The sequence below is a fragment of the Peromyscus eremicus genome, chromosome 2 (assembly GCF_949786415.1).
Source record: "Peromyscus eremicus chromosome 2, PerEre_H2_v1, whole genome shotgun sequence".
Taxonomy (NCBI): Eukaryota; Metazoa; Chordata; class Mammalia; order Rodentia; family Cricetidae; genus Peromyscus; species Peromyscus eremicus.
Window position 1 is genome coordinate 157,973,100 of NC_081417.1, and position 26,372 is coordinate 157,999,471.

Here is a 26,372-nt window from a genome sequence, read left to right on the forward strand (position 1 = left end):
ATACACACGTGCCTGGGGCCAAAGCCTGGGATGGGGACTGACTGACCCCCAGACACATGTGGCCCCACAGTATCGAGAGGGCCAGGGTTAGGCCAAGGTTCCTCCTCCTTCCTCACGGACACATGTGCTCCACAAGCCTGTGGTGTCCTCAGCAGGGCAGTGGTTGGGCATGAAGGCCGACTGAGGTGGCCTGGAGCCAGAGGTCATGTGGGACACAGTGGGGGCGGGATGCGGGAGAGCACAGTAGCCTCGGGCTGAAGGAGGAAGAGGTCTGGGTGTGGGGGCGGTCCAGTCTCATCTGCATTGTGCAGCTCACGTGGAACTGACAGACCAGTCAAGGCCCCTGGATGACGTGAGAGGGAGGCTTGGACAAACGGGCCAAGGTGGCTGCGGTGCTCTCAGGACAAGGAGCTACCTGCTGAGAGTCACCAGAAGTCACCAAACAGGTATGAGGCAGGAGTCGGGGGAGATGAACACAGGTGAGAGTCCCCGGCTCCCCACCTGCTCAGCCCCGCCTGGGGCCGAGTCAGGGCAAGGTGGGCTCCAGGTGCCTGCTCTGGGGAGAGGCTTGCTCTCTGGAGTGGGCAGGTGTAAGGAGGAAGTGATTCAGGCTCCACATGCTTCTCCCAGGGGCCTTCTTCATGTGGGTTTGGGCGGGGCTCTGAGGCAGACCCCTGGTGTCTGAGTAGAGAGGAAGATGTGACTGAGTGGGCAGCAGCAGGAGGGCACAGGCAGCCTGGCCTGCTGCAGCCGCAGTAGCACTGGTGCCCCTGGGGCGGGCAGATGTCAGAAACCCCCGGCTTCAGGGTCAGTGTCAGCACCAAACACAGCGGAGGTCTGCAGTCTGTCGTGGGGACAGCAGGTATCCTGAGGTCAGGGACTCAACCCCGGGGGTCAAGGGCCCTGGTGTCAAGGCGGAGACAGAGCCCCTCAGGGAGGGATCTGCGCGGCAGTGGTGGAAGCAGCATGCACCTGGGCAGTGCCCTCGGGAAGGGCGGGCACTCAAGGTGGTCAGCGCAGGCTCTGGTACAGGTAGGCTGAGGTGAAGAGTGCATTGATGGCCAAGCTCACAGCCAGGAGGCCCCGGAGCAGAGAGGGACCAACACGAGCTGTTATAAGAAGACACGAGTCAGAAGCAGTGTGGCTGGTACCCCAGTCCTCAGATGGGGTGCTCAGGCCGACCCAGCTGGCCAGGCCACAGCTAGTCTTCCCTCTAGCAAAGTCCTCCCTGGAACCCTCTGGGGATACTGACTGGGGCCCTCCCGGGGTACTGGCTGTTTGGGGGCCCTCCCGGGGTACTGGTTAGCCCTGCTTCTCTGAAGGCATTTCTTTTCAGAACCTGAGTAACAACATGGACTCTAGGTCAGGCTGCCTGTGACTGCACCCAGGTAACAAAGGAGCAACCAAGATACTCATGTCACAAAGGAAGAAATAGGGGCTCATGGGGGTCTACCCTGCTCATCTCAGAGATTAAAAAGTAGACTCAGAGCTGGGAATGGTGGCATGTGTCTATGATCCCAGCGCTGGGGAGATAGAGGCAGTGGATAAGGAGATTAAAGGCATTCTCAGCTTCGTGAGTTCAAAGCCAGCCTGGGCTACAGGAGACCTTGCTCAACATAATAACCAAAAGTAGAATGAGGTCCCAGGTCTATTCACCATGACCTCAAAGTCACCAGACCACACTTCAGATCTGATTCTGGAGCAGTACTGGTTCCCAGTCAGGAAACCTCACTTGCTGACCTGTCCCATCCATTACCAGTGTCCTGTGTCCCCCATGTGGGGGAGGTCACCAGGATTCACTGATAGTCTCACACCCTGCCTGTCGGTAAACCAGGACCAACCCAGGGGGCTGGCGGCCCTCTGACCCAAACAGGAAGCTGTTAAAGCGCCCAGGTCTACAACCTGCTACCACATTGAGACTCCAGAGTCCTCAGTGTCTGCTCACAGGAGCCCTGGGCTACCCATGGCTATGAACAGCTGGATGAACTAGTGGGGAGTAATCACAGATGTGGCATCTAGAAGGTTCTTGGTCACAGACACTGTAATCCCCAGAAAGGGAGCCTGGGATGGCTCACCCACCCTGGCTGGGGTCACAGACCTTTCCAGGGAGCTGTCTCCTCCGAGCACCCTTTGGTGGTGGTGTCCACCACGCACGTGGAGGACCGAGACGAGTCATCCTCTTTCTTGATGGAGTGGCCGCTGCAGGCGCTGTCTCTGACCAGCATCGATCTCATGTCTGCAGAAGGAAGAGTGACCCCACTGCGCTCACAGGTCAACACCACGACACCCCCGCAGCTCCGCTTCGGTCCCAGGACGAGGTCCTCACAAGTCCCAAACGGAGCGGCGGGGCCAGGGCCTCGTCTGGACCCGTGCTGCGGTCAGGGCAGCGCTTACGTGCCGACCGGCACCAGCAAGTCCCACGAGGCAGTGAGGCTTGAGGCTGAGGACCAGAGCAGCTGCAGGGCCGCGGACTGTCTACCTATCCCCTCCTCTCGGCACCACTTAGCCCCCGTGGTCAAATCTACTCACATTTATAGACCCAAGAAAGCCACACACCCCACGTCAAGGTCTAAAGTTTAACAGAGTCCAATTAACTTTTAAAAATGCTTGGTAGAAAATGAAAGCACCCATGACAGGCACAGGCTTTCCAGGTCCCAGTAAATGAGGACCCTGAAAGTCAGTTCTAAGAGGAAAGGGTAAAGGCACCCATCAGAGAGGGTTCAAGATCACCAGAGCCACACTGGATAGTCTAGTGCCTAAGAGTGACTACAAAGCCCCACCACAGTACCAGATGACCTCGGGGATCAGCCAACAGCTCCCATGGCAGCACCTACCGCACGCTTCAGGCCCACACATACCCATGGTGTGCTTCGTGTCCCGCACGTGAGTCCTCTGGGCGAGCTGTGGAGGCTCAACGAAGAGGCTGCCACTGGGCGGTGAGTGCTCTTCCGAGCTGCTGGGGGTATTGGGCGCTTCCCCGGGGGCTGAGAAGAGCAGCAGTTTCTGCCCTTTCAGGTTGAGCCGGGCAGGGCTGATGAGGGGCCGGCGGTGGCGCAGAGAGCCAGAGCTGGAGGCCATGGAGCTGGCCACGGAGGGTGCCGGGGAAGGGAGAGCGGAAGCGGGGAAGCCGCCTGACAGCAGAGAGAAGTAGTCTGCAGAGAGGGAGGGAGACGAGACAGTTATGACAGCAGACAGGAACACGTGGCACTGGACGGCCACACGGCCACCTGCACCTGGTGCTTTCCCTCAGCCCATGAAGCAGGTAAGGTGCAGGCTGGGAAAGTGGGAAGCCCTACAGGAACTTGAGGGGGGAGGGGCCAGGGCCACACCAGGAACTGAGCAGGGGGAGGGTTGGGATGTCCTAGAGCCTTGTATCTGTCTTAGACCTCCCTGGGCTGAGAGCTGGTCTGAGGTCAGCTGGCCTGACTTGCTAGGACTGCAGCTGGCACCTGGCTACCTGTGAACACAGTGTGGTATTGTCTGACCCAACCTCCCCCCCTACTTCACATCAAGGAAACCTAGACACATCCATGTTCATCTCTTGCCCGGGGCTGGGGTCTGAACCCAGGTCCACTGCCCCCAAAGCTCACAGTCAATCACCTCAGGGGCACCTGTTACCAGCCTTCCTGTCCCTTCTGCCAGCTCTCCTCCTCCTTACCTGAAAGAGAAACCTCCCCAGGTGGAGATACCCGAGACGGTGGGCGGCTCCCGCTGAACAGGTATCCTGAGTCTACACAGAAAGAGAAATGCAACATAGACAGACCCGAGGGTGACGGCCACCACCCTCTGTCCCCACATCCAGCCACACAGTACTACATGCTTTCATGAAAACAGGTACTGCCGTCCAGGACACGTGGGAACATTCCCACCTTGCCAATGAAGACACTTAAGTCTCCAGTGGGTCAGAGGAAGTCAGCAGTGGCCACAGTCTCTGCTTCTTCATTGTTTGACCTTCTTTCCACACAACGCAATATTTAAAAAAAAAAAAATCAACCTTTAGGGCCAGACGGTGGTGGCGCACACCTTTAATCCCAGCACTCGGGAGGCAGAGCCAGGCGGATCTCTGTGAGTTCGAGGCCAGCCTGGGCTACCAAGTGAGTTCCAGGAGAGGCGCAAAGCTACACAGAGAAACCCTGTCTCCAAAAACCAAAAAAAAAAACAAAAAAAAACAAAAAAAAAAAACCTTCATTTTTAAAATGTAAGTACATGAATGTTCACTGGCATGCGTGTGCACTATATGAATGCAATGCCAACCCAGACCAGAAGAGGGTGCCAGACCACCTGGAACTGGAGTTACCAATTGTTGTCAACTGCCGTGTGGGTGCTGGGAATTGAACCTGGGTCCTCTGGAAGAGCAACCAATGCTATTAACCACGGAGCCATCTCTCCAACCCCAAGGCACCACTTTCCAGTCATCTTGAGTTCCACTATCCTTTCCCAGGGGTCTCCATAATTCTCAGTCCCAAATCACTGGACCTATGGGGAACCCAACACAGCCTCTTCCTAAATTAAGTACACCCTCAGGGCAGGGCCCTGTCTCACATCTCATGCTTTTCCAAATGCCTAGCTTCAGGCGGCTGAAATGCCATGCTGGTCCCTCCTCCCCTCTTGGCTAGGCCAGATGCCTGGGAAAGGGCTCTGCAACTGAAGTATGCCCATCAGAGTGCCCGCAAAGCAGATCTGTGGGAGCTGGGAAAAGGGATCTCGATGAAGTACGAGAGGCAGGATTTAGCGTCTGGCAGAGAAGCAGAAGCATGCAGAAGGAGAGAGAGAGGGACAGATGGAAGGCAGGGAGGGAAAGACAGGAGGCCCACCTGGTGTCTGAGCTCTAGACCTGGTCTCCTGGTATGTGAACCATAGCAAGAACGTGCTCAGGACCTATTCCTTTTGGAGACTGGGGTCCACCTATCACTCTTCCAGAGGGCATAACCTGGACCCAAAGAACTCTGTTGCCACCTCATGCCTCAACAGAGAGACCTCCTGTCTCTAAGAGCAGGGAGCCCTGTAGCAAAGGCCAAACTGTCACTGGGACTGCAACCTTCCTCTCCCAAGGGGCTTGAGATAGAAGTCTGTCAATCCTGCTGTTCTCAGTCAGTGCAACCTGGGGACCCAGGGCAGAGCTGTTGGCACTGGCAGCTGCCAGCCTGGGGCTGCAGAAGACACACGGGATACACTTCTCTACTGAGAAGGCAAGGAGCGAAGCCTCTGTTGCTTTCAGGACCCCCTCCTGATTATGACCAGCAGTCACTTCTGCAGAGGGTCCACTTCTGAGTGCCTGGCCAGCTGGTCTGTTTCCTCTCACCAAAACTCCGCAACAACTGCCTCATTTTATTGCTATTACTATAGATGCCAGGGAGAACCCAGGGTCTTGTGTACCCTAGGTAAGTGTTCTATCTATCACTGAGCTGCACACCCAGTTTGAACCCAAGGCCCCGGCCCTGTACCCTGATGAGACTCGGGTGCATGCTAGCAGCAACCAGCTGACTTAGAGGCTAATTCTTTAGTTTGCTGCATACAGTAAATCCTCATAACCCCCAGTGTACATGACTGGCCTATGTCAGACAGGGAAAAGAACACCACGGCAACACAACTTCTCACAGTTGCCAGGATCGCCCCCATTTTACCCCCTAAGAGCAGCAGAGGGGAAGGGGCACACTGACAGCTGAGTAGGTGGCCGGCAGAGCCTGGAGCTAGGTAAACAGGGTTAGGGGAATTGCTTCCTGCACAGGGCAGGGCCCGCCTCGCCTTGGTGTTGGATATCCTGAAGCTGGAGTTACAGGAGGTGGTAAGCTGCACGACATGGATGCTGGCCACAGACCCAGAGGCCTCTGTAAGAACAGGGTGCACTCTTTTTTTTTTTTTTGGTTTTTCGACACAGGGTTTCTCTGTGTAGCTTTGCGCCTTTCCTGGGGCTCACTTGGTAGCCCAGGCTGGCCTCAAACTCACAGAGATCCGCCTGGCTCTGCCTCCCGAGTGCTGGGATTAAAGGCGTGCGCCACCACCGCCCGGCTCAGGGTGCACTCTTCACTGCCTAGCTGCTGCTCTTGTTTTTTGTTTTTATTATTTATTTATTTAGAGACAAGAACCTGCTGTGTAGCCTGGGCTGGCCTTGAACTCTGAGGTTCCTCAGCCTCCCAAATGCTGAGATCACAGGCATGCATCACCAGGTTCAGTTTGGTTCTATTTTTTAAAGAACTAAGAAGTGGCCCTCCCTAAGACCTGCACCCCTCTTCCCTAACATTCATAGAGGCTCTGGTAGGTCCTGCCACAGATGGTCCTGCAGGGGGAGGGAGGGCGGGGCTTCCAGCTTGTGACAAGAGTTCTAGAAAACACTCCCAGTGTCAGGCTTCCCTGGTCCGGTCCTTCCAGGACCCCCCACACCACAGCTGTCCCTTGCACAGACAACAGAGGCCTGTCAGCACTGTTAGCGTGGACCGCCTGTGACTGTGCCCTTGAGCTTTGTGTAGTGCTTGACACTTGCTCTGATGAACAAGAGAGAGAGGCTGGCACTATTCTCTCAGAGGAACCTGGTTCATGGGGTTACCCACGCCTCCACACTAAGGACATTCCCATCTCTACCCACCTCTACTTCAAGGCCTGGAACTATGCCCCTGCTTAGCTCAAACGCTGTCTCCTACAGTGTCCGGGTGTCTGTCAGGGTGAGAAGCAGCCTGCATTAAGGGGCCTGGCAGCCAGGCTCACAGCCAGCTCTCAATGGTAGGAGGGCCTTGAGCGAGTCCTGGGGTTCTGACGAAGTTGTTGAGGGATTAAGTAGGAGCCTGGCTACATGACCAAGCCCAGCAGCTACAGTTTAGTAAAGAAGAAAGGGGGTGAACCAAGACGTACCCACATTCTGCCTTGAAGCTCACTCAACACCCATAGGCACAGGACACTTCTGAGATTGAGGCGGACTCAGGCAAGTAAGAATCGTCACTCACACACCTGGATTAAGCAAGTTTAAAACTACATGTGGGACTGGTGAGATGGCCCAGTGGGCAGAAGCCATATGGACAGGCTTGACGATCTGAGTTCGATTCCCAGATCCCACAGGTGGCAGGAGAGAGCCGACCTCATATGCATGATTTGGCACTTGTGCACTACACACCCACACCCCTACACCTACACACACACACCCCCCTACACACACACACACCCTACACACACACACCTACACACACACACACACCTACACACACACACACACACCCCTACACACACCCCCCCCTACACACACACACACCCCTACACCTACACACACACACACACCCCTACACACACACCCCCTACACACACACCCCCTACACACACACACCCCTACACCTACACACACACACACACACACCCTACACACACACCCCTACACCTACACACACACAAACACACACCTACATCTACACACACACACACACACACACCCCTACACACACACACCCCTAAACACACACACACACACACACACAATTTAAAAACAAAATGAAAAAACAAGACACCAACCTAGAAGATGTGACTAGGAAGGTGAGGGGCAAGACAGAGTCCCTCCAGACAGGGCCAGGGCTTGGTCTCTTCAGGCTCCACAAGACAAGCAACAACAAATACAATCGATAGAAACAAAATCCTTGCCCTTCAGGCACACAGTTTTCCAGTAAGAAAGGTAAAAAATGATAAAACTCAGTGAGCAGTCATTTACTAAGACACAAGGGATACTTGTCACTCTGAGCACTTTTGGGGTGGGGACGGGGATGGGGACAGGGTCTCACGCAGCCCAAGCTGGTATCAAACTGGCTACGTAGCTGAAGGTGACTTTGAACTTCTGATCCTCCTCACTTTGCCTTCAGAGTGCTGGAGTTACAGGTGTACACTACCATGCTGGGTTTAGTAGGATTGGGGATTGAACCCAGGACCTTGTGATTGTGAGGCAATTATCCTACTGACTGAGCTATCTCTCTAGTCCCTTTTTGAGCCCTTTAAATGTATCATTTCAAATAACACAACCACTCATGAGGAGCACTCTCCTACAGGCCCATGTTCCCTACAGGAGGGAAACAAGGGGATGTGATCGGTTAATATGGTTGCTGAGAGGGCTCACCTGGGTCTGAGCCTGGCCCTGCCCATCTCCTTAGCCGGAGTTGAAAACACCTCTTTGGTATTGCCTCATCTCCCCCTCACAAGATGCCAGCCCAGTTGTCCCCAGCCTGATTCGGTCATCAATCCTTCCAAGGTCTTACCTGTCCTGGTCAGAGAAGGCATGGTTCCCAGTGAGAGGGCCCGGCTGAGGCGGCCTGGCAGTGAGGAGGGCGAGACCCGACGAGGAGATCGGAACAGCTGTTGCTTGGTGAGAGGTAGGAAGCCGGGTGGGGTGGGGATGAACAGGGATGCTGGCGAGGCTGTGATGCTTGGACAAGGCATGGCCAGGCTGGGGCTGGAGGGGAAAAGGCTGGCAGAGTCTCCTGAGAAGTACCTGCAAGGGCCCATGGGGCACAAAGAGGAGGAGAATGAGCCAGGAAGGTTCTGGAGATAGCCTCTGCACAATGGGGCCCGGCCCCTCCCAGGGTGTGAGGTGGGCCTGAGTCGGGGTCCCAGAGGAGGCGTGCGTTAGTTGAAGCAAAAGAGCAATTGTCCACTTATTAGGAGCAGGTGGCTGGGAGATGCCAGCAGGACCCACCCCACCCTGCATGCCCCCTCCGACCCCTCAGGCTCACTGCAATCTACCTCTACTACGGGTCTCAGCATTAAAGTGACACTGTTACCCTGGCCAGCCTCATGCCAACCCTGGCCCTGAAGCAAACATTCCATGCCTAGACCAGGCTCTCAGCGAGGCTCAGTGGACCTGGGTTCTTCTGGCCACCTCCCACTCTTTGCCAAAAGTTCCCAATGGAGCAGCAGGACTCAGTGATCTTTGGGCGGTGCCCAACTGGGCTGGGGTGCTGTCACATCTCCCTGGGGCTGTGCCTCATGATGCTGCCTCCTGCAGCACAGAGGGAGATGGCCAGGCCTCGGACACCCAGAAAAGGCTCTTACAGTGTACACACCAAGCTCAATCTTAGAAAAGACCCCCAAACAACCACCAAGCTGCCCAAAAGACAGAAGGTGACAGTGTCTCTTTAACTTGAGAACAGTACAGATCACACAACAGAACCTGACGGCCACAGGCCGGAATGTCAACCATGCTTCCGATTAAGGCACCCGATTACAGAGGGGGGAGGGGGGGAGACAGAGGCAGTTAATACATTAGTCTGCCATCTGGAAGGAGCTTCCGGTATCCAGCCTTACCTCGGTCCCAAGGGACAACTGAGCCCAGCAGACAATGTGCCGATGGATGGGCTGGCAGGGTCAGGCCTCATGGTGAGCAGGGGCCAAGGTCCCCAGGCCGTCATGGCCGAGTGCTTGGGGAGGCTACTGCTAGCCAAGCTCCACACCACCTCTTTCCCATTTTTCAGTTTTGTGAGAGAAATGTATGTAGCCACATGGTGAACGCCCAGAGAGTCAGATGACCTTGCCAGTCTCTTGCACAGGACTGTGAAACACCCGACCTTCCAGCTCAGTGTTTGGGAAACACAGGAAAGCAGGGCACAGCAAACCTGCAGAGGCCATTCCTGGATGCCCCCTAACTTCACTCCTCCTGAGGGCTGGCAGGAGCTCTACTCCTCGCTCTAAGACTCTAAGGTCTTAAGCAGAAAAGTTGACTTTTGTGGGATAGGGTTTACCTCAGCGGCAGAGTATTTGCCGTGTGTGTGTGTGTGTGTGTGTGTGTGTGTGTGTGTGTGTGTGTGTCTGTCTGTCTGTCTGGGTTTGATTTGCAGTACCCAAAACAAAAACAAACCCCCCCCCCCCCAATCAAAGTGCAGTTTATCTTTCCATTTCGGGATTACAACTGAGTCTGGAGGGACCTTAATGAATGGCCCAGGGGGGACACATTCTGGCACTTTAGGGCCAGCAGAGGTAAAGCTGGAACCCGGGTATACACCTGACTGTGAGTGAGCCCCTGTGGGAAAACATGGCCCTGCTGAGAATCTGGTGGAAGTTGTGGCAGGGAGTCGGTCAGTCAGCCTCAGAGCAGGTGCATAGGCATGGCCAAGTCCTTCCAGCAGGTGGCAGCAGGACACTACACTAGGCCTCCTGGACCATTCTTGCCATAGCTAGGAGCCAAGGGTGACCCTGGAATAGGCAGCCCCCAAGGCTCAGCAAGCAGTGGATGCAGTGCATAAAGAAGGTCCCAGCAGGCAGGGACTATGGTTTTCTGGCCACGGAGGTCAGCACCAAAAGCTGACCTGGGCTTTGTTAGCATATCCCTGCTCTCTCCAGCTGGGCTTAACCCTGGGGCCATGCCCTGGTCAAGCCTGGGAGTCCTGGCCACTAAGCACAGGACACTGTGTCCTGAAGCCTCTGACAATGCTAGCATTGTGAGAGAGGGCTTTGGAGGTCTGTTCCCTCTGGCTGTGACAGTGGCATCAGCAGATGAGTGGATCCCAAAGGTGGGAGCCTGGCAGGGATTCAGCTCTGCTCTGCCCTGGGCAGTCCCTGAGGTAGCGTCCTTTGCAAAGGATCCAACGCTTCTTTAGTGAGTGGTCTCTAAAAGCCTGCATGCTCGAACTCAACGCTCTGAGTCTCCTGTTTCCTGGGAGCCCTGACTGTGAGAAGGGTCATCAGGCTGAGGCCGGAACTCACTAATCCAACCCTGAGGGGAGCCTCAAACCTTCCTCCTCACAGGTCCACAGAGTGTAGTTGCTCAAGCATCAGCCTATCCGCATGGGAAAAACACTGGGCAGCAAGACAAAGGCACAGCTGTGCCCTCCTCCAGCCATTCCATGTCCTCACCAGCTCCCCAACCTGCTCCCAACCCCAGACTCCGGTGTAAATGCGGTGCCCTGAAATCCACCCACCTCCCACCTTGGCACAGAAGCCCTTCTGAAGAATCATGAAAGAAAAAAAGACGCGGTACCTGGTGCCAACTGGAATGAGCAGGACCCAGGAGGCATTTATTGAGAACACAGCATTCAAAACATGACGTCTATGGCCAGTGGTGGTTACAGTGGTTAGGGTCACTAGACAATCAGTCACAATTCTACTACACGACACGAGACTTGTACCGGGTGCAGTTAAAGGACGTAGCGGGGTGGATGGGCTGGCCAGGGGACGGAGGAGCGTGGTCCTGGTGCTTTACCCCAGGGCAAGTGTTACTGGAGAGTCTGCTGGGCCAGTGCGGGGACCCCAGACCCAGAGGGGAGTACAGCCGAGGCTCCCTTCATTTTTCAGGGATACAACCTGTATATACCTGGGATGATCCCACTCTGACCAGGGCTGGCCTGGAGGCTGTCCCCAATCTACAAGCCACAATCCAAGGGTGCCCACATTCCCTCAGCTTCTGCCAGCGACACCAGAACATTCTGGCACTTTCTCACACCAACAAAAGGACTATTAATGTTAATAAGTAACACAAAACTCTTTAAAACACCAGGAATCCTTGTTCCGCCATGTTTTCTACATCCACCAGAAGGCAGGAGCAACATGCTTAGCTGGGATCCTGGCTGGCCAGAGCTGGTTCTGTATATCATAAATAATTTAAATACACACACACACACACACACACACACACACACACACACACACACACACACCCAGCTTCTATCCAATGCCAAGATCACAGAAATGAGCACCCTACTGCCAGCCTCTTTGAGAGTGAGGTCCGCAATACACAAGAGGACGCACAGACAACGGTCCCAGCACCTGCCCCATCTTTCTTCCCGTAGGACGGTTTCTTGGGAGAGACAGGTAGGCGTTCCCTACTCTCTCAGGCAGCTGGGCCCACAGGGTCGCAGTAGCAGGCCCACATCTCAAACATGGCCTCACCCACACCTCTTCAGAGGGGGCCTTCCACACCCTTCACCCAGAGCAAGCTGAGCCCTGCGATGCTAGAAACAAGCCCCAGCCTTCTGACGCTTCGGGCTCACCACACCCGGAAGCCCAGTAAGACATAGGCTGCTGTCTGATTACAGGGGGTCAGAGGGCAGAACGGCTTTAAGGACCCTCAAACGGGTTTACCACGGTGGGGCCTGAGTGCCTTTCTCAAGCTCCCAATAGGGTTCCAAGAAGCCACCTCACAGAGACCCAGCAGCTGATGTGTGTCTGCTGTGACACTCACTCATGTGTAATCTGCCTTTGCCCTCCTGCCAGGGCTCTGGTGCAGAGGTTGGTCAAGGAGCCGCACCTTAGCGGGACAAGGTAGGAAGGACAGCTATGGAGGAGGCGTGCACCCAATCAGGAGCCACCAGAGGGCAGCATGCCAAGTGGGTACAGCATTAGCCTACGCTCAGGATGGGGCCTTGGACAATGACTTTTTACGTGGCCATCCCCTTCACCTCACATGGCCCTCAAACCCACTGAGGTCAGCACCCCAGGGTCCTACAGAAGGATCCACTTCCTACTTCAGATGGTTAACCAAGGCTAAGGGACAGCTGGGGTTTGAGAGAACCATGCATCTGATCTGTGGCCCTTCCCCTAAGGTGGAGACTGTGCCTAAGAGTGAGGCTGAGACATGGGCCCTGCAGCTGCTCCCAGAGAAACTGAGGGCAGAAGCCTTGGCACCTCCACAAATCATTCCAAGGAAGCCACTGACGCTAGAGAGGAACAAGGTGACAATGACTTGTGTCACCAACAGTGTCTCCTTGGGTCTTAGATGTGCAGAGCAGCTACTGGTCTGGAACAATCCACCCTCCTGCCTGGTGGACTCCAGGGGCCTGCTAACCACAACGACCTGTGCTCTCCACTGCCAGGGAAGGACCTGAGGGACCCGAAGTCTCAGGAAGGTCTTGAAACAGGGAACTGGGAATAGACGCAGAGAGGAAACAGGGGACCAGGAAGTTCAAGGGCTGGGGGCCGGCTCTGCTCTAGTCCTAGCTCACCCTGCTGAGGTCATGGCCTTGTCACCCAGCCAGTGACAAATGACAAGAGTATGGCCGGCAGTCTGCGTCCTCACCTGGAGTCAGAGCCAGGGAAGAGCTGTGACAAGATGGGAGTTCCTGGAGCTAGCAGGAAGCCACAGGTCGGAAGCACGTCCCCTGGGAGCTACTCATGTTTGGATCACTGGGGCTATGAACGGGTTACAGGCCAGAGGCGGTGGCAATGGTGAGCGGCTCCGGGGCACCCGGGGAACACCAAGCACCGGGGTGTGGGGGCTGGGTAGTGCTGGGAAGTCAATGGGGACAATGGAGGGTAAGCGCGAACTCAAGGCTCTGCTGGGGTGGGTCACGGTCCACCACCTGTCCTCCTCCCTACCCCTGCAGTCACTGCTGCTTCTCTGACCTTCGGGGCCGGAACCTCCGTGGGCCCGTCGCTTTCCTTGTAGCCACGGCTGCAGTGAAGCCCACCAGGCAGCACAGGGATGTGGTGCTGAGCTTGAGCGTGTCTAGCCAGCTGGGCGAAGCAGCCTGCAGATACTGCTCCGCCAGGTGCAGCCCCAGCAGCAGGGCCCAGAGACAGGTGGAGAAGGCATCGATCCGTCGGAGCCTGCTGGAGAAAGCAGCACCGGTGAGTGTGTGCCCGGTGGTCCCGCCATTTCCTGTCCCACACCCCATCCACACTGGGTCCAGATCAGAGAAGAAGACAGAGTGAGGCCAGTGGAGGGTCTGAGTCCATCCTAGGCCTCAGGGCTGCCCTGCACTAAGCAAGCCGTTGCTCCTACACCCATTGCCTAGCCTGGGAACCGAGGTAGGAAATTGCCCTCACTTGAGTTTCCACAGCACAGGAGCAGGTGGCTTCTGTTACTCTGATTTTAGAGATTTTGAGGTGACTGACAGCGGCAGAGAGCAAGTGACAGTGTCACTGTCCTTTGCAGTCCTGTGTCGTCCTCCAGACCCCTGGAGAACTTGGACAGGCTTGTCTAGCTGCATGGAGTTGGGTCCAGAGCAGGGGACCACAAGGCCTCTTGGTTCCCACCCCAGGCAGCAGTGTGCCGACCTCCGCCCACCCAGGCTCAGAACACACCTGACACGGCCAGCCAGCAGCATGGCCAGCAGGCAGGTGAGCAGGCCCACTGCCACGATACTGGTCTGGTGGCTCTGTCCAAAGGCCCAGGCCTCGTGTAGCTTCTCTGTGGTGTGCTCCGGCAACAGGCCCAGCAGCTGCTGCCAGCCCTCGGCCTGAGTAGTGGTGTTGTCCGAGGCAGCAGAGCTGTTGCCCCCAGGAGGTAGGGCCGGGGGCAGGGCAGCCCCTGGGGTGAAGGGTTCGCTGGGGCCATACAGTGTAGTGGACAGTAAGAAGGCACAGGCCAGGAAGGCCAGGGCACGGAGCAGGATGACCTGGAAGGGGGCCTTCATTGCCGACGAACTGAAGCTCTGAGGGAGGGAGAGATGGGTTAGTGAGAAGCCAGAGGGCCACCAATGGCCACCCCATGCCCACCTTGTGGGATGCTGGCCAGGGCCCTGTTTTTATGCCCTTACTTTGATGCTCAGGCCACTGCTGCCCCATCCCAGTCCAGGCTCTTGCTTCACTATGGTGGTCTCTCTCTGTGGGAGCCTCCCTATGGTGGTCTCTCTCTGTGGGAGCCTCCCTATGGTGGTCTCTCTCTGTGGGAGCCTCCCTATGGTGGTTTCTCTCTGTGGGAGCCTCCCTATGGTGGTCTCTCTCTGTGGGAGCCTCCCTATGGTGGTCTCTCTGTGGGAGCTTCACCATGGTGGTCTCTCTCCATGGGAGCCTCCCTATGATGAGTTCTACTTGTTCTTTAGAGAAACCCTTTTGACACACTGGTGACGTTATTCTTCCAAATTTTTCAATCACTGTCAAGTTTTCATCAAAAATTCCTATTAGCTGGGTGGTGGCGGCGCATGCCTTTAATTCCAACACTTGGGAGGCACAGCCAGGTGGATCTCTGTGAGTTCTAGGCCAGCCTGGTCTACAGAGCGAAATACAGGACAGGCATCAAAACTACACAGAGAAACCCTGTCTCGAAAAACCAAAATAAATAAATAAATAAATAAATCCCTATTACCCTTAACTAGAACTTGACTAAATGTGCAGATACTTCTGGATAAAAGATCAATTAACATTTCTGCTAAGAAGTTACTCAGGTTAGAAACCAGAAAGCTAGAATAAGAACCGAGCACCTGAGGACAGGGGCTGCCTGTCCTATTGTGCAGACCCAGGTGAACAGGGACAGAAGGAGCATGGCCAAGTGGTCAGCGGCCAGCTCCATCATGCAAAGGACAGAGTGGACGCAGACGCAGGCCACATCTCCGACACAGGGGGAGGAGTTTCCTCGTGGGGCAAGTCTCACCGCAACGCACTTGCTACTGACTGTTGCCTTCTGCAGACAATCCCCCAGCACTAAGCCACAGTCCCCTCCTGATCTATCACCACTGTTTAAAAGCCAGGCGCTTGCTTGCACAATGACAAAGCCTCGTCCTCTTGGGTCATCCGCCCCTTGCACTGTTAGTGTGTATCACGTGTGCAGCCCTGCAAGCATCTCAGCCCCATACTTGGTTCCCACAGCTGCAACCAGGAGCCACGGGGCCTAACGTGCCACGAGGCTGCCAGGAGGGACAAATGCAACCTCAAGTGTCTAGAAGGTGGAAAGGTCAGCAGGGCAACCTCGAACCCAGGATAAGGTGTGTGAGAGCCACATCGCGATCCTAGTTACTCTTGTCAGGAAGAGCTGACGACACCGGGGCCACCAAGCAGTGTTTCTCAGGCATGGGGTCTTGGCATGCTATGCCATGTCTCAGTCGCTAGGGCCCAGCTCACAGAGCATCTTCCCACACAGACTCAACACCCAAATGCGCCATGGCCTCAGACCTGTCCATGGGCCTGGTCAACCTCCCGACGCCGGAACTGGTGGCTGAGCAGCAGGGCGCGCAGCTGGCGGTTCTGGTGTTTGATGTAGTACTCCACAGCTGCCTGGCAGGGGCGGCACAGCTTGTACATCTGCTCCAGGTGGTGGCGGTACACCTCAATCTCCTCATCATACCGGCCCTGCAGGTAGGGTAGAGGGTCTGTGTTACACGTGGGAACTGGGTTCAGATGCTGGCCCTGCCTGTGCAGATGGTCATGTGAGCTCCTGGAAATAAGGGCTGTCAGAGGCTAGGAGCCCACAAGACAGTGACATAAATGACATTCTGTAGCTCAGCACCCACTCAAGGAAGTGGCGTTGAGCTGATATTCTCTAGGTTCTGGCAGGAGGACAACCCAGGACCAGGCCCGCCCTCCCCCATGAGTCTGACAGTCTAACTCACACCAGGGAGCTAGCTGCTGGCTGAGCCTGGAGTTGCAAAGGCCAACCAGTTCTTTGTTTCACAGTAGCTGAGCAAAGATGCCCCAATCCTTGCTCCCTCAGAGATGCAGCAAGGTCCAGCCAGTGCATCAGTGGGAATGGCTGTTGATCTCTTGTTGGGGCAAACAGGAAAGTCACCTGGTGTCAATCTTTCTCTCATGGCCTCATTGTAAAAAACATTAAAAATTGTATTTGTTCATTTATTTAGTGTATGTATGTGAGCGTGTAAGTGGATGTTATCGGGTAATTTGTGGGAGTTTGTTCTCTCCATCCACCATGAGCATTCCAGGAATCGAACTTGGCAGTAAATGTCTTTGTCCACTGAGCCATCTTGATGGCCCTCCCTCTTGGTCTCCTGGCTCATTCCTGATTTCCCCTCTTTCCTAGGCATCTTTCTCCCAGGATGCCATGCTTGGCAGGACAGACTAGCGAATGAGACCAGGGTGTAGCCCCTGAAACTGCGGCCGGAGCCTAAGGTCTCCACCTCCCTCTGCTCAGGGACAAACCCTTCTTGCCTGACAGGCCCTGGTTTCCATGGTGTTCTCCAGTGGTCACAAGAGCACACTGAGCACAAGCTTGGCTCCAGCTGAGAAGGAAGCCACACACGCTGGAATGTGGGGGAGCGGGAGGTGAAGAGCTGGCTCTCTGGCTCTCCTTGCCCGTGCATGCTCACCTCCTCACGGGGAGTGAAGGCCGCCAGCTGCTTGATCTTGGTGGTCTGGTGGTGGCTGCATCTCCGGCACAGCAGGACCTGGCTGCTCACCCACTGCTGCGGCTGGGCAGGGTCGCGGGGACTGGGCACACTGCTCACCACGTGGTTCAGGTGCTCCATGTACTGTGCTGGGATCGGCTTGTTGTAGTCTCCGTTCTGCGGAAGGGAGGCAGCTCCTGGTCAGTGGGGGCCCACTCAGGGATGGTCCGGGATTTCAGACAAACCTACTCTGGCTTTCTTTACACAAAAGAGCAGCAGCATTCCTTCTGATGGTGTCTCACATGGAACTCTAAAAATACAGGTGCTGAGAAGCCACCTAGCCTGTACATCAGGGCAGGCCTGGGGTGCTGCTTGCCCATGTACCTCACCCCGGCTTTGTCCCTAAGAACCACACACTCTGAGAACTGAGCCTGCAAGCTGGGCCTGTGGCAGGCTGTCTGTTTTACTAAGTTTCAGTAAAAGCTACACTCAGACACTCACACACTATGGTGGCTAGCCGTGACAGAGGACAAACCACCCATGAAGCTGAAGACTTAAGTGTCTGCAGCAATTGGGCTGCAGACCTGTTCGGCTCTCGATGTGAACCCCGATCTTGCCACCTGTTGTGGTGACAGGGCAAGTGGCCACAGCTCCCTGCACCTGCTCTTCTTTCTTAGAGGGAGACATGGTGGCAGGACCACAGTGCGAGTACAGTGGCTTGAGGCCAGCTCAGAGGCAGCCTCGGCACCGCCCACCCACCTCTTGGAAGCCGTTGTACTGCTCGCAGTGGGGACAGTCCCAGCAGTTGCGATTCCCATAGGGCACCAGTGTGTCCTGGTTGCAGAACCAGCAGTTGACCACCATATGCGTTGGCTTCACCCTGTGGACCAAGGACAAGAGTCAAGACCTTGGTGAAATGTGAGACCATCCAAGCACACCAAGTGGCATCCGAGGTGGAGATGAAGGCCCAGCCAAAGGAGGACGTCATGGTGGAGGGAGGAGGGACTCCTCAGATGCTATGCTCCCCCAGGATGATAATAACTGACAAAATACTCTCAGGAGGCAGCTGGAGACTCACCGGCTCTGTAGGCTCCTGAGTATCCACCTGGGAGTCCAGGTCTCAGACATTAGGGTGGCAGGATGGCACAGGGCCAGGGCTAGCTAGCCAATGGGCCAAGATGGTTAGATGAAGCTCAGGACCCCTCGTCCCATGAGGTCTGCTCCTAGGGTGCAGAAGTCATGTTTCCAGAGTTCTAAGACTGAAGGGAGCTTTCTGTCCTTCCCAGAAAAAATCCCTCCAAGGAGGCCACGGGGTGGGGACTGGTGACAGGGGCAGTGACAAGTCACAGCTGCTCAGCAGGCCCAGCCTTCTGGGTAAAGAGAGGGGGCGGGGCCCACAGCGGCTGGCCACACACTGGGTTAACAGGTGGGGCCCGCAGGATGATCCTGGCGGACACTGGGGATCTGTGCAGCATACACACAGGTCACACAGCAAGTGCCCAGCAGAGCCAGGCCCAGGATCCAGAAACAACGCCAGCGAAGGGCAGCAGCTGTGGAGCTCACTTGCTTGCTCGCTCACTCGGTATTCAGACCTTGTGCTTTTGCCCGGTCTTACTCAGGGGCCATGTCTAGTTCAGGGGTACTGCTGAGACCTGGGGAGAGTGAGCCACCTCACACAGATGGCCTGGCTCCTCACAGCATGACTCTCTGGCCTTAGCATCCTGAAAGAGGAGGGCCGGATCCCTGGTTATGGATCCCTGGCTATGGACTCACGTATGTGTGTCCCCGGGAGGTCCCCATTTGTCAAACTCCGCATGTAAGCCATGCTGTAAAGTGGACCGGGCCCAGCACCAGCTGCTTCTGGATGTCACAAGAATGCACTGAGAAGAATGAGGAGCTTTGTGATGGAGGAAAGGCCCTCTAGTCAGGAGCCCAGCCTTGGAAGTGGGGCTCTAGTTCCTGAGTCAGCACACACTGCCCGGCAGCAGCTCCACTCCCTTCTACCCACTGCGGGCAGGTTAAGGAAGGTATCCTGGCAGCTGGGGTAAGAAGACCCCTCTCACAGGGGCCTGCTCTTGGGAAGCTCTGAGCAGTGTTCTAGCCTAGTCAATGTCAATAGATGACAGGGACACAGGATGGTGAGGCTGGGGCTCTCTAGCAGCCCCGCCTCACACTTCCTTCTACCTCAGTTCAGGTCCAAACCCTCAAGATAGGAAGGAGTGTCGGAGAGATGGCTCAGCAGTTAAGATCGATCACTCACTCTTGCAGAGGACCCAAGTCTGGATCCCAGGACCCACTTCTGGTGGCTCACAATCCCTTACAACTCCAGCTTCAGGGGATCTGATGCCTCTGGCCTCAACACCTCCACAGGCACCTGCATTTACACACACACACACACACACACACACACTTGTTTAAAAACAAGCCCACAAAGCCAGCACAGGGTCATCAGGAAAACCTGGAGACAGTGCATTGGGCAGGGTAACCTGTGCCCGGTCTCTACGGTCACTCTACCTCCGAGAAGCTTCATTTTAATCCCTCATTTTTCAAATGGGTTGCTCAGACTTTGCCCTGGAGACTGTTGCTACCACCTGGTACTTGACAACTCTACTGGCCCCCGAATGGAAAGAGCAATGCAGAACCCTGCAGCACCAGCTGGGGCTGGAGGTCTGGAAATGTGCTCTGCTGGGATGCCCGTGTGTTTGGCATTCCTAGGCAATTAAGCACTTAGTTTGTGGTAATTTGTACATCTTTTATAGGCCTCTTTATAATTATGCATGAGGCATACCTCATAGCTGGTACTTAGGCAGTGTGACCTCTCATCTGCCCCTGAGTCTGAGACAACACATCCACCTGCCTCTGGGGTTCCTTAGCTCTGTTCTAGTTGACGGGAAAGGCCAATTTCTGGGCTTGCTTTGTTTGGGTACCAAAGACAGACAAGCGGGGACTGTGGCTCTGGCCTGACGAGTCTGCCAGGAAGCCCCTCCCACCCAGGAAGCCATCATTTCCACTATGGGTCTCCAGCTCTGTTGCTAGGGAAATGGCTCCTGGCCTCTGGAAAAAGCCTGGTGTGGAAGTGGAAGGCGGGGGATTCATCTTCCCTAAAGTCAGAGGTTAATCCAGGGGTGGATGCTGCAAGAGAGTATTCTTTGTGGCGAAAACAACCACTGTTCACCACGGCTAGGTGAGATCTCTACACCAGAAGCTATCCTGCAGAGGCAGCCCCAAAAGGTATGTGGGCAGGAGTAGCAGGGCGGTTGGCCAGAATCTCAGACCCGCCAGCACCAACCAGCACTGCTCATCATGTACCAGAGGGTGGGTGAGCATGAAAACAGTCCTGGCAGCCACTTTACAGGTCCTACACTGTCCCCAGGGCACACCAGGCAGTTCTGGCCTCAGAACTCACCCAGTTTTTGTTGAGGGTCCCCTCAGGTTTCCCTCGCAAACTCCTTGGACCACTGTTCTTCCTCAAGCCCACAACCGCGATTCTATGATGAATCATGTTTGGGGAAGCAGGTGGCGGGTGATGAGATGGAATGTCCCTTTAACACAGGAAGGAAGGTGACTTGGCAGAGGCAGCATCTCAGCTATGGCCAGGCCCAACTCATACCGCCATGGGTGGGTGGAGGACCTGAAAACCATTTCCCCAGCTGATCACCTTGACACTTAACTCTTGGGATGCCAGAGGGAACCTGAAGGAACCATGGTGGATGGATCCTTATAGAAGGGGACAGGGCAACTACGTGCCTGGCATCCTCTCCATGGGCTTGGAACACACACGGAGGAAACACGGACATGTGCCTCAGGTGATGTCTTCTCCATCAGCCCAGGACATTCAGGTAGAGCCACACTCCTGCCCCCACACCTCAGCATAGATGCACTACTCAGGAATCAGTCCGGGCCCAGGCTATGTCACACAGAAGACTCTGAATGGAGCTCAGTTGTCCTGAGCTGCTCTGAGTCTGTGGGGGGCCAGTGTGCCCATCTCTCCCTAAGGGGCCTGTGAGAGCCAGGCTTGGACCTCAGGGTCCAAGGAAAGCTCAGCTTCACAGGATGTGCCTTCTCTGCTCTTCCAAGTGTGACCTCACCGAAGAGGAAGAGTCCAAGGAGCACATCCTGGGCTTCAATGGTAGCAGCAGTAATGACTGCAACTCTCCACACCCTGGACCAAGGTGGTCCAGATCTCCCATCCCATCTCACAGCAATGTCACTGACAACAGCAGAGACCCCCAAACTGATCCCTTGGGGACAGACACATCACATCAAGCACCATTCAAGGCTTTCGGAGACACATGAGCAATATGCACCGCCCGGATCGGGATACAAGAAGAACGACAATTCACAGAGTAGTTGGCAACAGATGCCACAGGATTGGCTAGCCAACATGCAGTGCACATGCTGTCACTCACAAACAGGTGCCCTCAGCAGGAGAGGGTCACATGAAATGTTCACATAAAGTGGCGTCCACTCAGCTGGAGTGGGCAGCTCAGAACAGTGAGTGCTGCGGTGAGTCCGGACACAGGACTAACTGTCAGAGGGTCTCTGAATGCTAGGACAGGCTCTGCTATCCATCCGAGCAAGGCTGTGCTCCCCTCACCTCCATAAACACGGGCAGACACCACAGGCTGTGCAAGCAGGACCGTGCTGGGTGCTGAGACGCACTTACAAGGGCCCAATCCCAAGTACATTATGCAAAGGGATAAGACGTGTCTGAGCAGTAGCATGAAGAGCTGTGGCACAGGAAGAGGGATGTGGGACTTCTACCCCAGAACTACAGGTACAGAGAGGCAGCTCGGCTAGTAGCACAGTGTGGGTGGGACGGGATCTTCCACTTACAGCTGGGAGATAAAGGGCAGTCCTCGAGGCTTTGTTTCCCCAGCTGTAAAATGGGTGAGAATGGCAGTACCTGCCTCACTGGAGCTGCTATCTAATGGCAGGTACTCATTGCTTGTCACTTGTCACCTGGGCAGGAATGGCAGCTGCTCTCATCATTAATAGTAACCAGGACAAGAAAACTCCATGGGTAAGGAAGCAGGGTGGCCGGATTTGGGCTCTAGTGGATTTCCCAGCAACCACTTTGGTCAATTGTGTGTGTGTGTGTGTGTGTGTGTGTGTGTGTGTGTGTGTATGTATGTATGTATGTGTTTTCTTGGTTCTTCGAGACAAGGTGTAGTTTTTGGTGCCTGTCTTGGATCTCACTCTGTAGACCAGGCTGGCCTTGAACTCACAGAGATCCACCTGGCTCTGGCTCCCAAGTACTGGGATTAAAGGCGTGTGCCACCACCGCCTGACTGTGCATGTGTTTTTGAGACAGGGTCTCTGTGTGTAGCCTTGGCTGTCCTGGAACTCACTTTGTACACCAGGCTGGCATTGAATTCAAAGATCTACCTGCACCTGCCTCTGGGATTAAAGAGTGCCACCACGTACAGCCACACTTTAGCCAATTTTAAAACTGAGGAAGGACTGACCTGAACAGAGCTAACGAGACATTTTCTTCACATGGCTCCCCAGGGCCACAGTCCTGCCCTCTGCTCTCTCTCTCTGCTTAGCTGCAAACACCCACTCCACCCAGTGGCCTTCCAAAAACAACTCCTTGTAGGCCTTCCTCCTGCTTATTCAAGCCCCATTCTCTGCCACAGCACTCCCCTCTAGGGAAGGGAAAAGCTGCAGCCTCTTGCTAAGCCAGTCTTGCTTCAGAATTGTGAGTGGTCAATTTACCTCCTGATGAAAGCCAGAGCTCACGAAGACACCACACAGCACCATGCTTTGACCAATCTGCAGCAAACTCTCCCTTGACAGTCTGGTGTGAGCATGAAGGGGGCACTGGCTCCCCTGCACCTCACCAAGGCGTCAGATTCCTGTCTCTGGCAGAAGGAAGGGGTGGCAGGCAGTGACCCAGTCCTTGCCACAGTCAGTCCCTCTCTGCTCTTCTGGCCACGTGCCCTATTCTGGGCTGGTAGAGAGGCAGCGGCACCAGGAGCCTGGGCTCTGGACAAGCTCTGCTTGGGACAGAACAGACTGCCCAGGCTCCCTGGGTAGGTAAAAAGGGGCTGCTCTGGGCTGGCGGCTCTACAGGCCCCTCTGACTTCCAAGAACTGGGTGAGAACAAGTTGAGAAGCTTGGGTCGAGATCCCTAGAGTCTGGCACTCTCTCAGTCCCGCCTGGGATGTGGCCTCCTCCTCCAGACACAGCTGATTTCCACTCTTCCCTCCTCAGAAGCCCCCAGTGACTCACCTACCTCTAACACCTTTGCCCTTTGCCCGTCTTCCACCTCAGGAGATAAGGAAGGCAACCCATCAGCCAGGCTGACAGGAGTTCAAACCACAGCTTTGCACATCCCTGGCTGTCCCCAAGAGGCTCCATAAAGCCGTATATGTTCCCGTTCTCAGAAAATGTGACCAGGTGGGCTATTCCTTCACCATGCTTCAGAAGGTATTCCATTTTGGGGTTTGACCATGGAGGCGAATGGCCAAGGCCAGCTTTGGGTACTGGTGTCCACGTGAACTCTAAGCCATGGCAGGGCAGAGTCCTGCCCCCAAACCCATCCCAGACAGGTGTCCAAGGAGTACAGCGTTCCTCACCTTTGGGTAGACAAGTTCCCTAAATGTGTGGACTGCAGGCTTCTGCCTCAAGCCGCTCCTGTTCACACGTGCCTCTCCTAAGTATTAAGCTCGAAGGCTTCTCCGGAGGAAGCTTCCGTGAGGAGTGTTACTGCCATCGCATGCGGACCACCCAGTGCCAGCTCTCATCACCCTAACCGATGGGCTGCAGAGGCCCAGCAGAGCAGTACAGCCAGGGGCTCAGGCCTCGAAGGGATGAGCAAGCAGAGAGCCCCCTCCCCCAGCCACGCTCGGAGGCTGCTTCCCGACGAGGTCTTTAGTGGGTGAGGGAAGGGAGGAGGGGCAGAAAGGGTCTCGCGCATTCGCAAGCAGGCCTGGACCGCAGCGGAGACTCCGCCGTGGCCTCGCGGGGGCGGGGCGGCGGCCCGGGCCGCGTGCAGCGGGACGCGCACTCACCTCCGCGCGATCCGGTAGAGCAGCACGCCGGCGGCGGCGCACGCCGTGATCCCCAGGCCCCCCGCCAGGCCGGCGGTGGGGTAGCTGGCCAGCAGCGCGCTCACTCCCTCCATGGCTCCCGGGCGGGGTCGGTGGGTCGGGGGCGCGGGCCGCAGAAGGGATTCCCGGCGGCCCGCGCGCTCCTGCTTGCGCCGTGACCTTCGCCGCTTTGTAGCCGGCGCGGGCCCGCCCCTTGACTCGGCGCGCTCCCGCCGTGCAGCCAATCGCAGCTCGGGGCGAGCCTGAATGGGCGGGGCGTCGGCGGAAACGCTCGGCGCTGGCTCGGAAGCGCCCTCCAGCGTCCGGAGTTGGAAAACCACGCTCTACAGCTGGAGGGAGCCCCGCCCACACCTGCTGCGTGCGCATGCGTGCATTTTGCTGCTCCCGCGCTTCATAGAGTCGGCTTAGTCCTGCCATCCCGCCCCAATACTTGCTGGTGCTTTCCTCCGGTTAGTCCTGTTTTCCTGGCGTCGGGCCAAAGCCGGCCGGTTGCTGCTCCAGAAGCCATAGTGGTTAAAAATTAGCTTGCACAAACACAAACGTCCAAAGATGGGAACGAGGTTAAATAATCACAGGATAGGTATGTTTCAGAACATAGTGCAGCCATTAGAAAGAATTCCTGAGCTGGAGGTATTAGCCCTGAAGGAGTGATACTTTTTTTTTTTTTAAATCGCATGTAGATGATTTTCATAGTATGCCAAGTTTGATGAAGCTTGTGCACTTCAAATCGATTATCTCAGGGGGTGAGATCACGGGAAGAACCATGTTATACAAGTGTTCCAGCACTGATGTGAGCTATATTATGGATCAAGAAAAACCCACTGAGGCTTAGTGGTGCATGCCTTTAATCCCAGTGGAGGTCGGCTGATTTCTGTAAATTTGAGGTCAGCCTGGTCTACATAGTTCCAGGTCATCCAGACAATGCAAAGGCTAATAGTGAGACCGTCTTTAAAAAAAAAATGAAACTCTAGCAAAAAATACTTCAGTCGTGGTGGCACACACCTTTAATCCCAGCACTATGGAGGCAGAGGCAGGCTGATCTCTGTGAGTTCAAGGCCAGCCTGGTCTAAATAGCAAGTTCCTAAACAGCCAGGATTATGTAGCGAGACCTTGTCTCATTAAAAAAAAAAAAAATAAATAAAATAAAATAAAATAAAAAAAAAATAAAAAATAAAGAAAAAAAGGAATTGTTTATATCTAATTACATATTGTTTCTGTGGAACACAATTTTATGAACGCTTTTAGGATCAAGCTCTCTGTGAGCAATGACAGGCTGAGGGTCACTGGACTGTCTTACTTTGTTGCCAGTTCATTTGCCCACACACCCAGCCATGTATGTGCATTCACTAGGTGGGAAGGAGGAAGCAGAGTGAGTGAAGGTTCCAGGAACCAATGTGAAATCACAGGGTGGGAGGGCTTCTCTTGCACATCGGAGAAAAGGCGGCCTTTCCTGTCTTCCTTTCGACTTTCACCAGCTCTGAGTGTGCCTAGGTTGTACTCACCCGTAACGTGTGTGGTGCTATATTTAAGTATCGCTCCCATTCTGGGAGAAGCTGGTGGCTGCCTTGAGTTCCAAGGAAGGTCTCTAGTTGACGCATAATGTTTGTCTAAGAACTGCCTGAACATCACTTAGGATCTTAGGCATTTCATGATTATTGGTATCTCTCTAAGTCTTAGGTAAAAGAAGGAAAAATGATTTCAGACCCATGTTTGGACTCAGAACTGCTACAGATTGGACAGGTTCCTGAATGTCCCCTAAGCCTGTGTGTTTTGGTCTCTAGCTGATGAAGCTACTCGAAGGTGACAGATGGAAACTTTTTTTTTTTTAAAGATTTATTTATTTATTATGTATACAGTGTTCTGTCTGCACATATCCCTGCAGGCCAGAAGAGGGCACCAGATTTCACTACAGATGGTTGTGAGCCACTATGTGGTTGCTGGGAATTTAACTCAGGACCTTTGGAAGAGCAAGCAGTGCTCTTAACCTCTGAGCCATCTCTCCAGCCCCGACAGATGGAAACTTTTAAAACAACAAAAAATCCTTTTATTTGAATGAGTGTTTTGCCTGCATGTATGTCTGTGTACCACAATGGTACCTGGTACCCAGAGGCCAGAAGAGGGCATTGGGTCTCCTGGAACCAGAGGTTCTGAGTCATTATGTGGGCGTCGGAACCTGAATCCACATCCTCCAGAAGAAAAGCTAGTGTTTGCTGGGAATGTCTTTCTGTATGCTGTAAATGTGTTGCTCTGATTGATTGATAAATAAAATGCTGATTGGCCAGTAGCCAAGCAGGAAGTATAGTAGAGGCGGGATAAGCAGAGAGGAAAATGCTGGGAAGTGGAAGGAAAACTCCAGCTACAAGTG

The 26,372-nt window shown here is 54.9% G+C and overlaps 1 protein-coding gene across 1 annotated transcript; it reads right to left on the reverse strand.

Moving 5' to 3' along the window:
* Positions 1-491: 491 nt before the first annotated feature.
* Positions 492-24,162, reverse strand: Tmem201 (transmembrane protein 201). Its single transcript, XM_059255403.1, has 11 exons — positions 23,969-24,162; positions 17,712-17,832; positions 16,935-17,129; positions 15,787-15,963; positions 13,981-14,330; positions 13,300-13,503; positions 8,226-8,458; positions 3,659-3,730; positions 2,859-3,152; positions 2,099-2,236; positions 492-1,109 (listed from the first exon to the last, which is right to left on the reverse strand). The coding sequence occupies exons 1-11, from the start codon at positions 24,079-24,081 to the stop codon at positions 1,012-1,014; spliced, it is 1,995 nt and encodes a 664-aa protein (XP_059111386.1). The 5' UTR covers positions 24,082-24,162; the 3' UTR covers positions 492-1,011.
* Positions 24,163-26,372: the final 2,210 nt, after the last annotated feature.